Consider the following 13,853-nt stretch of genomic DNA (forward strand, 5'->3'; position numbering starts at 1 on the left):
CACGTGACATGCTGGTAGAAATTAGGTAAATCGATTTAAGTTTGCCGGCATTAAAGTCCATGGCCACTAGGAGCGCCGCTTCTTGATAAGCTTTTTCTTGTTTGCTTATGGCCTTATACAGCTTGTTGAGTACAGTCAGTTCCAGCATCGGTTTTTGGTGGTAAATAGACGGCTTACGTACTGGTGCCGGAGGGGTTGGCTGCCGCTTTATGTGCTCCTAACCAACTTTGCTATTTTGTTCGTTTTTTCGTGTTGTTTGTAACTTTTTCTTTTTGTACATAATGTTGCTGCTACCGTCTCTTATGACCGAAAATAACTTTATATATCAGAACAGCAATTACTCACCTCGAACTGGACAAAGATTTTTTCTTTAAAGAATCCAACGCGAAGGATATACTACTTTCTCGGGAACAGGCCCAAATCCCCGTCATTTGCGTTAAGAAAAGATGGAGAAAAAGGGGACGGAGGTCAGGCTGCCTTCTGAGAATTCGTAGGCGAGTGAGTAAACATCCACTGCCATTCGTTCTATTGGCCAACGTGCAATCATTGGAGAACAAAATGGATGACCTACGATCAAGATTATCCTACCAAAGGGACATTAAAAACTGTAATATCTTATGTTTCATCGAGTCGTGGCTGGTCGTGGTGGTCTATCTGTCAATAATAGCTGGTGCGTGATGTCTAATATTAAAGAAGTCTTGAGGTATTGCTTACCTGAGGTAGAGTACCTTATGATAATCTGTTGTCCACACTATCTACCAAGAGAGTTCTCATCCATATTATTCATAGCCGACTATATATTTCCTAGATTTCCGTATTTTGGCAAATGTTTGACAATGTCCTAACGGAAACCCTAATGTGTGTCTGTGTGCAATGCTCACCTTCCCAGAGACCGATTCTCCGTCATAAAATAAATAGTTCTTCCCCACTTTTCCATCCTCTGTCTTGAGTTCTGCTGTCTTCCTAGTCTCTGCATCATTGAGTAGGACATCAATTTCACACACAGGACCAAATAAACCACCCAGGAAACTCTGAAAAACAGGAAGAATTTACAATAAACTCAAAGGCAAATACAATCAGAAATAACTCTCTCAATAATGGAATAAAGGAGCGTAAACATTACTCCTTAGTCCAAGGGCGTAACATGTTCTACTTGAAGGTTGAATTGACTTTGGAAGCCAAAACAGCCAAATACTCCAACTAAACGAGAATCAATTCTCAATTCTCTAGAAATATAAATCCTTCTACTTTCATACTACATGAAAATAATTTCACAAATGCAAAATACACACTAACTGTACACTGTTTAAACCCGTTTTAACACAGTCCTGGTAGAGTCCATGTGCAGGGGTACCGGTTAGTCAAGGTAATTGAGGTAATATTTACATGAAGGTAGGGGTAAAGTGGCTATACATAGATAATAAACAGCTTGACACCTAAAACCCTCAAACTTTTACAGATGCACAATTGAGAGCAACCTGTTTGGCTGTATCACCACCTGGTATGGCAACTGCAACACCCGCAACCGCAGGGCTCTCCGGTTGGTGGTGCGGTCTGCCAAACGCATCACCGGGGGCAAACTACCTGCCCTCCAGGACACCTACAGCACCCGATGTCACAGGAAAGCAAAAAGACCATCAAGGACAACAACCACTTGAGCCACTGCCTGTTCACCCTGCTATCATGCAGAAGGCAAGTTCAGTACAGGTGCATCAAAACTGGGAACGAGAGACTGAAAAACAGCTTCCATCTCAAGGCCAAATAGCCATCACTAGCAAACTAGAAGCTGCTGCCCTATATACATAGACTTGCAATCACTTTAATAATGGAACACTAGTCACTGTAATAATGTTTACATATTTTGCATTACTCATCTCATATGTACAGTTGAAGTCGGAAGTTTACATACACCTTGCCAAATACATTTAAACTCAGTTTTTCACAATTCCTGACATTTAATCCTAGTACAAATTCCCTATCTTAGGTCAGTTAGGATCACCACTTTATTTTAAGAATGTGACATGTAAGAATAATAGTAGAGAGAAATATTTATTTCATCACATTTCCATGGTGGGTCAGAAGTTTACATACACTCAATTAGTATTTGGTAGCAATGCCTTTAAATTGTTTAACTTGGGTCAAACATTTTGGGTAGCCTTCCAAAAGCTTCCCACAATAAGTTGGATGAATTTTGGCCCATTCCGCCTGACAGAGCTGGTGTAACTGAGTCAGGTTTGTAGGGCTCCTTGCTCGCACATGCTTTTTCAGTTCCGCCCACAAATTTGCTATAGGATTGAGGTCAGGGCTTTGTGATGGCCACTCCAATACCTTGACTTTGTTGTCCTTAAGCCCTTTTGCCACAAATTTGGAAGTATGCTTGGGGTCATTGTCCATTTGGAAAACTCATTTGCGACCAAGCTTTAACATCCTGACTGATGTGGATATTAAAGCAACATCTCAAGACATATTTTTCCTACCTCATGATGCCATCTATTTTGTGAAGTGCACCAGTCCCTCCTGCAGCAAAGCACCCCCACAACATGAAGCACAACAGCTGCCACTGCTGTGCTTCACGGTTGGAATGGTGTTCTTCGGCTTGCAAGCCTCCCCCTTTTTCCTCCAAACATAACGATGGTCATTATGCCTAAACAATTCTATTTTTGTTTCATCAGACCAGAGGATATTTCTCCAAAAAGTATGATATTTGTCCCCATGTACAGTTGCAAACGGTAGTCAGGCTTCTTTTATGGCGGTTTTGGAGCAGTGGCTTCTTCCTTGCTGAGCGGCCTTTTAAGTTAATGTCGACATAGGACTCGTTTTACTGTGGAAAAAGATACTTTTGTACTTGTTTCCGCCAGCATCTTCACAAAGTCCTTTGCTGTTGTTCTGGGATTGATTTGCACTTTTCGCACCAAAGTACGTTTATCTCTAGGAGACAGAACGCATCTCCTTTCTGAGCAGTATGACGGCTGTGTGGTCCCATGATGTTTATACTTGCATACTATTGTTTGTACAGATGAACGTGGTACCTTCAGGCGTTTGGAAATTGCTCCCAAGGATGAACCAGACTTGTGGCGGTCTACAAATTTTTTTCTGAGGTCTTGGCTTTTGATTTGAGTTTGAGTTTGAGTTTATTTTTATTTTTACAGGGACAGTGCACATTAATCAACATTTCAGTAAAAGTGCCGGTTTTAGCCAACCGGCAAATTTTCAACCGCAGTCCCTGGGCAGGTTATTAAAAACAATTACAATATAGACAATAGCAACATAGAACAAGCAAGACATAGCATACAGACAGAGCAGCATAAAACAAAAAGCAGCAAGACAAAATTCATAAAAGCAACAAAGTGTTTCCACACCTCACAAGCTACAGACAACAGACAACATGGAGTGGCAACACACAGCTAGGGACCATGTTCACAAATCTGATTGACCTTTAGCCATGTCTTCAAGCATTTTGTGAAAGTGTGATATGTGGTGCAGTTATGTGTGTCTGATGGCAGTGTATTCCAGACATGGGAAGCTCTCACAGAGAATGCAGATTTACTAAAGGTGCTTTTCCTTAGAGGAACTATACAGTCACCTCTCATGGCAGACCTTGTGGATCTGCTGCCATATGTCTGGGTTTTCTGTTTAACAAAAATATTGAGTGGAGGGGGAGCCAGGCCATTGAGGATCTTGAATACAAGACATGCGTCGGTGTATTGCACAAGATTTTCCCAACTCAAGAGCTCATGCTTTCTAAGGATGTGACAATGATGATGGCTATTGGGCTTCCTATCAAGCACTTTGAGAGCCTGTTTGTAGACAGACTGAATAGGTTTTAATGTTGTACAGCAAGCTTGGGCCCAACTAGTCAAGCAGTATGTTAAGTGGGGGAGTATCATAGATTTGAAGTACAGTTTTGCTACCTCTGTAGTCAAACAATTTCGTATAAATCGGAAATTAGCTAGGTTGAATTTGGTTATTTGAATTACCTTTTTCACATGCTTTTTAAAAGAGAGGTTGGAATCAAGTATGATGCCAAGGTACTTAAAATCGGATACCACCTGGAGCTTCTCCCCTGACACATAGACATCTGGCTCAGTAGCATCTGTTGCCCTCTTTGTGAAGAACATGCAAACAGTTTTTTTCACATTGAGATGCAAACACGAGTCACTGAGCCACTTTGTAACCTGGACCATTACAGTAGTGAGTTCTTGTGCAGCTTGTTGTTTGCTCTTTGCATGCACCTATATCACTGTATCATCTGCATACATTTGAACTTCAGACCCAGTACAGACAGAAGGCAGATCATTAATGTACAGGCTGAACAGGAGGGGCCCCAGTATTGACCCTTGGGGCACGCCCACATCATAGCTACGAGTGGGCGACAGCTCATTGCTCACTCTGACACACTGAGTTCTGCCTTCAAGGTATGATTTCATCCATCTCAAGGCATCAGGGGAAAAGTTGAACTTGGACAATTTTGTGATGAGAATCTCATGGTTAACAGTATCAAAAGCCTTCCTTAGGTCCAGAAACACAGCCCCAACAGCACCCCCTTTGTCCATCTTGGACTTCACATTTTCCAGAAGAAAGCAGTTGGCCGTTTCTGTGGAGTGTTTCGCTCTGAAGCCAAACTGCATGGAGTGTAATGTGAAGGGGCTGTTGTTGAGGTGGGCAATCAGTTGTTCTGCTACACACTTTTCAACAACCTTTGACACCACAGGTAATATACTAATGGGCCTGTAGTTACTCACGTTAGCAGGGTCTCCTGATTTAAAGATGGCCGTTATTATGGCCGACTTCCATACCCTTGGAAACACACCGAGACCAATAGATGTGTTGGTGACCTTAGTAATGGGGCCAATGAGTGACTCTTTGTAGTTTTTAAGAAAGGTAGAGTCCATCCCAAACACATCTTTGGCTTTAGAGTTCTTTAGTGAGCTAATCACCTTGTTCACCTTTGACTCAGAAACCTCCCTTATGATGAAGACAGGTTGAGTGTCATTCACTAGCACTGAGCCCAAGAAACAAGTGGAGGGGTTCTGTGTCAGTACCCTGACAGAGTCAATAAAGTAGGAATTGAAGGCTATTGCTATTTCGACTGCATCCTGTGTTAGATTGTTATTCACCATGATTTCTAGTCTTTTTGCAGTGTTACTATGGTCTTTCCCTGTTAACTTTTTTAGATTCTCCCATATCAATTTAGAATTTCCCTTTGCTTCATTTTCCGATGGTCAAGCGAAGAGGCACTGAGTTTGAAGGTAGGCCTTGAAATACATCCACAGGTACACCTCCAATTGACTGAAATGATGTCAATTAGCCTATCAGAAGCTTCCAATGCCATGACATCATATTCTGGAATTTTCCAAGCTGGTTAAAAGCACAGTCAACTTAGTGTATGTAAACTTCTGACCTACTGGAATTGTGATACAGTGAATTATAAGTGAAATAATCTGTCTGTAAACAATCGTTGGAAAAATTACTTGTGTCATGCACAAAGTAGATGTCGTAACAGACTTGCCAAAACTATAGTTTGTTAACAATAAATTTGTGGAGTGGTTGAAAAATTAGTTTTAATAACTCCAACTTAAGTGTATGTAACTTCAACTGTATATACTGTATTATATTCTGCTGTATCTTAGTCTATGCCGCTCTGACATTTCTCATCCAAATATTTATATTAGAGGTCGACCGATTAATCGGAATGCTGGGGCGGCAGGGTAGCCTAGTGGTTAGAGCGTTGGACTAGTAACCGAAAGGTTGCAAGTTCAAATCCCCGAGCTGACAAGGTACAAATCTGTACAAAACTTGCCTATTTTTTTATTTTATTTTTATTTCACCTTTATTTAACCAGGTAGGCTAGTTGAGAACAAGTTCTCATTTGCAACTGCGACCTGGCCAAGATAAAGCATAGCAGTGTGAGCAGACAACAAAGAGTTACACATGGAGTAAACAATTAACAAGTCAATAACACAGTAGAAACCAAAGGGGGAGTCTATATACAATGTGTGCAAAAGGCATGAGGAGGTAGGCAAATAATTACAATTTTGCAGATTAACACTGGAGTGATGAATGATCAGATGGTCATGTACAGGTAGAGATATTGGTGTGCAAAAGAGCAGAAAAGTAAATAAATAAAAACAGTATGGGGATGAGGTAGGTGAGAAAGGGTGGGCTATTTACCAATAGACTATGTACAGCTGCAGCGATCGGTTAGCCGCTCAGATAGCTGATGTTTAAAGTTGGTGAGGGAGATAAAAGTCTCCAACTTCAGCGATTTTTGCAATTCGTTCCAGTCACAGGCAGCAGAGTACTGGAACGAAAGGCGGCCAAATGAGGTGTTGGCTTTAGGGATGATCAGTGAGATACACCTGCTGGAGCGCGTGCTACGGATGGGTATTGCCATCGTGACCAGTGAGCTGAGATAAGGCGGAGCTTTACCTAGCATGGACTTGTAGATGACCTGGAGCCAGTGGGTCTGGCGACGAATATGTAGCGAGGGCCAGCCGACTAGAGCATACAAGTCGCAGTGGTGGGTGGTATAAGGTGCTTTAGTGACGAAACGGATGGCACTGTGATAGACTGCATCCAGTTTGCTGAGTAGAGTGTTGGAAGCCATTTTGTAGATGACATCGCCGAAGTCGAGGATCGGTAGGATAGTCAGTTTTACTAGGGTAAGCTTGGCGGCGTGAGTGAAGGAGGCTTTGTTGCGGAATAGAAAGCCGACTCTTGATTTGATTTTCGATTGGAGATGTTTGATATGAGTCTGGAAGGAGAGTTTGCAGTCTAGCCAGACACCTAGGTACTTATAGACGTCCACATATTCTAGGTCGGAACCATCCAGGGTGGTGATGCTAGTCGGGCATGCGGGTGCAGGCAGCGACCGGTTGAAGAGCATGCATTTGGTTTTACTAGCGTTTAAGAGCAGTTGGAGGCCACGGAAGGAGTGTTGTATGGCATTGAAGCTTGTTTGGAGGTTAGATAGCACAGTGTCCAAAGACGGGCCGAAGGTATATAGAATGGTGTCGTCTGCGTAGAGGTGGATCAGGGAATCGCCCGCAGCAAGAGCAACATCATTGATATACACAGAGAAAAGAGTCGGCCCGAGAATTGAACCCTGTGGCACCCCCATAGAGACTGCCAGAGGACCAGACAGCATGCCCTCCGATTTGACGCACTGAACTCTGTCTGCAAAGTAATTGGTGAACCAGGCAAGGCAGTCATCCGAAAAACCGAGGCTCCTGAGTCTGCCGATAAGAATATGGTGATTGACAGAGTCGAAAGCCTTGGCAAGGTCGATGAAGACGGCTGCACAGTACTGTCTTTTATCGATGGCGGTTATGATATCGTTGAGTACCTTGAGTGTGGCTGAGGTGCACCCGTGACCGGCTCGGAAACCAGATTGCACAGCGGAGAAGGTGCGGTGGGATTCGAGATGGTCAGTGACCTGTTTGTTGACTTGGCTTTCGAAGACCTTAGATAGGCAGGGCAGGATGGATATAGGTCTGTAACAGTTTGGGTCCAGGGTGTCTCCCCCTTTGAAGAGGGGGATGACTGCGGCAGCTTTCCAATCCTTGGGGATCTCAGACGATATGAAAGAGAGGTTGAACAGGCTGGTAATAGGGGTTGCGACAATGGTGGCAGATAGTTTCAGAAATAGAGGGTCCAGATTGTCAAGCCCAGCTGATTTGTACGGGTCCAGGTTTTGCAGCTCTTTCAGAACATCTGCTATCTGGATTTGGTTAAAGGAGAACCTGGAGAGGCTTGGGCGAGGAGCTGCGGGGGGGGCGGAGCTGTTGGCCGAGGTTGAAGTAGCCAGGCTGAAGGCATGGCCAGCCGTTGAGAAATGCTTATTGAAGTTTTCGATAATCATGGATTTATCAGTGGTGACCGTGTTACCTAGCCTCAGTGCAGTGGGCAGCTGGGAGGAGGTGCTCTTGTTCTCCATGGACTTCACGGTGTCCCAGAACTTTTTGGAGTTGGAGCTACAGGATGCAAACTTCTGCCTGAAGAAGTTGGCCTTAGCTTTCCTGACTGACTGCGTGTATTGGTTCCGGACTTCCCTGAACTATTCGATGCTATTGCAGTCCGCCACAGGATGTTTTTTTGCTGGTCGAGGGTAGTCAGGTCTGGGGTGAACCAAGGGCTGTATCTGTTCTTAGTTCTGCATTTTTTGAACGGAGCATGCTTATCTAAAATGGTGAGGAAGTTACTTTTAAAGAATGACCAGGCATCCTCAACTGACGGGATGAGGTCGATGTCCTTCCAGGATACCCGGGCCAGGTCGATTAGAAAGGCCTGCTCACAGAAGTGTTTTAGGGAGCGTTTGACAGTGATGAGGGGTGGTCGTTTGACTGCGGCTCCGTAGCGGATACAGGCAATGAGGCAGTGATCGCTGAGATCCTGGTTGAAGACAGCGGAGGTGTATTTGGAGGGCCAGTTGGTCAGGATGACGTCTATGAGGGTGCCCTTGTTTACAGAGTTAGGGTTGTACCTGGTGGGTTCCTTGATGATTTGTGTGAGATTGAGGGCATCTAGCTTAGATTGTAGGACTGGCGAGGTGTTAAGCATATCCCAGTTTAGGTCACCTAACAGAACAAACTCTGAAGCTAGATGGGGGGCGATCAATTCACAAATGGTGTCCAGGGCACAGCTGGGAGCTGAGGGGGGGCGGTAGCAGGCGGCAACCGTGAGAGACTTATTTCTGGAGAGAGTAATTTTCAAAATTAGTAGTTCGAACTGTTTGGGTATGGACCTGGAAAGTATGACATTACTTTGCAGGCTATCTCTGCAGTAAACTGCAACTCCGCCCCCTTTGGCAGTTCTATCTTGACGGAAGATGTTATAGTTGGGTATGGAAATCTCTGAATTTTTGGTGGCCTTCCTGAGCCAGGATTCAGACACAGCAAGGACATCAGGGTTAGCAGAGTGTGCTAAAGCAGTGAGTAAAACAAACTTAGGGAGGAGGCTTCTGATGTTGACATGCATGAAACCAAGGCTTTTTCGATCACAGAAGTCAACAAATGAGGGTGCCTGGGGACATGCAGGGCCTGGGTTTACCTCCACATCACCCGCGGAACAGAGAAGGAGTAGTATGAGGGTGCGGCTAAAGGCTATCAAAACTGGTCGCCTAGAGCGTTGGGGACAGAGAATAAGAGGAGCAGGTTTCTGGGCATGGTAGAATATATTCAGGGCATAATGCGCAGACAGGGGTATGGTGGGGTGCGGGTACAGCGGAGGTAAGCCCAGGCACTGGGTGATGATGAGGGAGGTTGTATCTCTGGACATGCTGGTAGTAATGGGTGAGGTCACCGCATGTGTGGGAGGTGGGACAAAGGAGTTATCAGGGGCGTGAAGAGTGGAACTAGGGGCTCCATTGTGAACTAAAACAATGATAACTAACCTGAACAACAGTATACAAGGCATATTGACATTTGAGAGAGACATACAGCGAGGCATACAGTAATCACAGGTGTTGAATTGGGAAAGCTAGCTAAAACAGTAGGTGAGACAACAGCTTGTAGCTAGTTAGCTGGTTAGCTTCTGGAGGTTCTTGAGTGTGTTCTAAAAATAAATAAAAAATAATAGCGATTCCGTATCACATTGGGTGAGGCAGGTTTCCGGAAGGTATAAACAAATTAAAAGTCAAAAGAGATAGAAAGTAAATATGGGTCCGGTGAGCGTTTGAGACGCGGCGATTCAGGCGGTTAGCAGGCCTGTGCTAACAAGCTAACAGTTTGTAGGCCAGGGCTAGACAAGGTAGCAGTTAGCGGGCCGGAGCTGGACAAGCTAGCAGTTAGCAGGCCGAATTATCAAGCAGGGAGATAGCGAGGGCTAGAGAGTTAGCCTTTGGGGGACGTCGCGATGGGGTGAGTCTGTTTATTCCTCTTCATGCGATGACATCGGTAGACCGGTCGTGGGCCCGGGTATTGTAGCTCAGGAGTAGCACAGGTGCTACGGCCGGGCTAGCTTCAAGCTAAGTGGGTGGAAACGCTAGCCAGGAGTAATCCGAGGTTGCGGTTTAGCTAGATAGCTAGTTGCTGAAAAATCCAGCTGAAAGATGTTCCGTTTGCGGTGGGAATCCGGGGATGAAAAATAAATAGGTCCGTTGTGCTCTGGTTAAAGTCGCGTTGTACGAACAGGCGAGAGCTTTCCGAACTACAGGTTAGCTGATGACCGGTTAGCTGGAGACCGCTAGCATACCCGCTGGTTAGCTGGCTAGCTTCAGTTGAGGGGTCCCGAAGTAAATATAAATACTTTAGGAAAAATAGCTACATTGGGTGAGTCGGGTTGCAGGAGAGTATTTGGAAGCTTAGGGTTTAGCAAAATGTTTTCAAAGAGATATGTGGAGAAAATATGTAAAAACGAAAAATAAACGATATATACAGGGACACGACAGGACAGGACGACCTACTGCTACGCCATCTTGGTCAACAAGCCTAGTAAAATAAAGGTAAAATAAAAAAATAAAAAAATGCAGATTAATTAGGGCCGATTTCAAGTTTTCATAACAATCGGTAATTGTTATTTTTGGATGCCGACTTTGATATATATTTTTTTACACCTTTATTTAACTTGGCAAGTCAGTTAAGAACACATTCTTATTTTCAATGACTGCCTAGGAACGGTGGGTTAACTGCCTTGTTCAGGGGCAGAACGATAGATTTTTACATTGTCAGCTCAGGGATTCAATCTTGCAACCTTACGGTTAACTAGTCCAACGCTCTAACCACCTGCCTCACGAGGAGGCTGCCTGTTACGCGAATGCAGTAAGAAGCCGAGGTAAGTTGCTAGCTAGCATTAAACTTATCTTATAAAAAACAATCAATCAATCATAATCACTAGTTATAACTACACATGGTTGATGATATTACTAGTTTATCTAGCATGTCCTGCGTTACATATAATCGATGCGGTGCGAATTGGCGAAAAAGGACTGTCGTTGCTCCAACGTGTACCTAACCATAGACATCAATGCCTTTCTTAAAATCAATTCACAGAAGTATATATTTTTAAACCTGCATATTTAGCTAAAATAAATCCAGGTTAGCAGGCAATATTAACCAGGTGAAATTGTGTCACTTCTCTTGCGTTCATTGCACGCAGGGTCAGGGTATATGCAACAGTTTGGGCCGCCTGGCTCACTGCAAACTAATTTGCCAGAATTTTACGTAATTGTGACATAACATTGAAGGTTGTGCAATGTAACAGAATATTTAGACTTAGGGATGCCATCCGTTAGATAAAATACAGAACGGTTCTGTATTTCACTGAAAGAATAAACGTTTTGTTTTCTAAATGATAGTTTCCGGATTCGACCATATTAATCATCTAAGGCTCGTATTTCTGTGTGTTATGTTATAATTAAGTCTATGATTTGATAGAGCAGTCTGACTGAGCAATGATAGGCACCAGCAGGTTCGTAAGCATTCATTCAAACAGCACTTTTGTGCATTTCGCCAGCAGCTCTTCGCAATGCTTCAAGCATTGCGCTGTTTATGACTTCAAGCCTATCAACTCCCGAGATTAGGCTGGTGTAACCGATGTGAAATGGCTAGCTAGTTAGCGTGGTGAGCGCTAATAGCGTTTCAAACGTCACTCGCTCTGAGACTTGAAGTAGTTGTTCCCCTTGCTCTGCATGGGTAACGCTGCTTCGAGGTTGGCTGTTGTCGATGTGTTCCTGATTCGAGCCGAGTCAGCGGCGAGGAGAGGGGTGGAAGCTATACTGTTACACTGGCAATACTAAAGTGCCTACAAGAACATCCAATAGTCAAAGGTATATGAAATACAAATCGTATAGAGAAATAGTCCTATAATAACTACAACCTAAAACTTCTTACCTGGGAATATTGAAGACTCATGTTAAAAGGAACCACCAGCTTTCATATGTTCTCATGTTCTGAGCAAGGAACTTAAACGTTAGCTTTCTTACATGGCACATATTGCACTTTTACTTTCTTCTCCAACACTTTTTTGCATTATTTAAACCAAATTGAACATGTTTCATTATTTATTTGAGGCTAAATTGATTTTATTGATGTATTACATTAAGTTAAAATAAGTGTTCATTCAGTATTGTTGTAATTATCATTATTACAAATAAATAAATAAATTGGCCGATTTAATTGGTATCAGCTTTTTTTTGGTCCTCCAATAATCGGTATCAGTGTTAAAATCATAATCGGTCGAACTCTAATTTATATATTCTTAATTCCATTCCTTACTTTAGATTAATGTAGTGTGTGTATTGAGAAACTGTTAGATATTACTGCACTGTTGGAGCTAAAAACACAAGCATTTCACTACATGTGCAATAACATCTTCTATACACGTGTATGTGACCAATAAAATTTGATTTGAGAGTAGCATCAGCTTATGTGAAGAGTGTGAAGGAATGTGAATGTATACGTATGTGTCGTAAATATGCATGCATATGTGTGCGTTTTGTGTGTGTGTTGGAATGTCAGTGTAGTATGTGTGAGTGTGCGGTTAGAGTCCAGTGTGTACATTGAGCCTGTGCAAGAGAGTCAGTGCAAAGAAAATAAGCCTGGGTAGCCATTTGATTTACTGGTCAGCGGTCTTATGGCTTGGGGGGGTAGAAGCTGTTAAGGAGCCTTTTGGTCCCAGACTTGGTGCTCTGGTACCGCAAGATAAGGTCCTTATGCTTCCAAAACCATACCACAAGTGATGTGTTAACTGCACTATGTAACTTTGGGGCGACAAAACCAAATTCACATAGCAAACGTCTGTAATAGATCTGTCATTCGCATTGAAAGCAAGTTTAAGAAGCTGTATATCTGTTCTGTGTGTGCTATTTCTATGCTTCCCCGTCAAGTTTTGTTTTTGCGTATTTTACTTTCGGGTTTGTACACCAGCTTCAAACAGCTGAAAATACAATATTTTTGGATATGGAAAATATATTTCACAACGTTTTACAATTACTCTCTACACTATACTTGTTTTGTCACAAACTGAAATTAGGCGAACTATTAGAATGTTTTTGCAACCAGGAAATGGCGGAGCTATTTTAAAAAATAGTTTCTGCAAGAACTACCCCAGTAGGTACCGAGTCAGATATGTTTCCCATGGGGCTACGTTAAGTTATCGGACTTTGATAATTACTTAGCTAGCTAGCAGATGGGTGTTTTAGCTAAATTACATAATGTCATGGAACATGCTACAGTGAAGATTCATTCCGTTAGAAGTGCCATGGGCTAAAGGCAAATCGCACGCTTGACAGCTAACGTTTAGCAGTCAACATTTCTCGTGACGTCCAGACAAGACGATGAGCCAGTAACTAGTTAACATTCGCCATCTAGCTAATGCTTTATGTGTAACTAAATGTTCAGCTTGCGGGGATAATAGTCAGTGGGAAACGAGATAACCGCCACTCTAGCTAATTGCCACGAATCAAAACTATCTACCAAGCTAAGAAGAACAGTGGGGTTCCAGCCAGGGCCTCCGACCTGTGCTGATAACGTTATACTAGGCTAGCTAGCCGTTAGCCAAGAAATAGAAGAAAAAATAACGCAAGGGCCAGAGGATGACAATACCTTGGCTTTAGTACATCTCTATTTATGTATAAGTTAAATAGTTACGTGCTACTTCTTCTTTCATTTTGAACTCACCATTTCAGCTGTTTAAACAGTTGTAGACAGCTATCTAGCCTCCGTGTTGCTAATTCCTGTGACGATACAAACGAGAGGAGCAGTAATAGTGGCAACACAGAAATTTCAAAATAAAAGTCCCATGTCTAGTCATATTATTTTTTTTGCTCAGGACCAGGACAACAACCTCTCCCTCAATGTCAGTAAAAACAAAGCAGCTGATCGTGGACTACAGGAAACGGAGGGCCGAGCACGCCC

At 43.2% G+C, this 13,853-nt stretch overlaps 1 protein-coding gene across 1 annotated transcript in view; it reads right to left on the reverse strand.

Moving 5' to 3' along the window:
* vps26a (VPS26, retromer complex component A) overlaps nucleotides 1-13,738 on the reverse strand; it is a 30,213-nt gene extending 16,475 nt beyond the window's left edge. The window contains exons 1-2 of the mRNA XM_020495503.2: nucleotides 13,617-13,738; nucleotides 882-1,031 (exon numbers count right to left, since the gene is read on the reverse strand). Of these exons, the coding sequence (XP_020351092.1) occupies nucleotides 882-1,031; nucleotides 13,617-13,619 (153 nt within the window). The 5' untranslated portion in view covers nucleotides 13,620-13,738. The remainder of the gene's footprint in view (nucleotides 1-881; nucleotides 1,032-13,616) is intronic.
* Nucleotides 13,739-13,853: the final 115 nt, after the last annotated feature.

This window comes from Oncorhynchus kisutch, linkage group LG11, assembly GCF_002021735.2.
Source record: "Oncorhynchus kisutch isolate 150728-3 linkage group LG11, Okis_V2, whole genome shotgun sequence".
NCBI classification, from domain to species: Eukaryota; Metazoa; Chordata; class Actinopteri; order Salmoniformes; family Salmonidae; genus Oncorhynchus; species Oncorhynchus kisutch.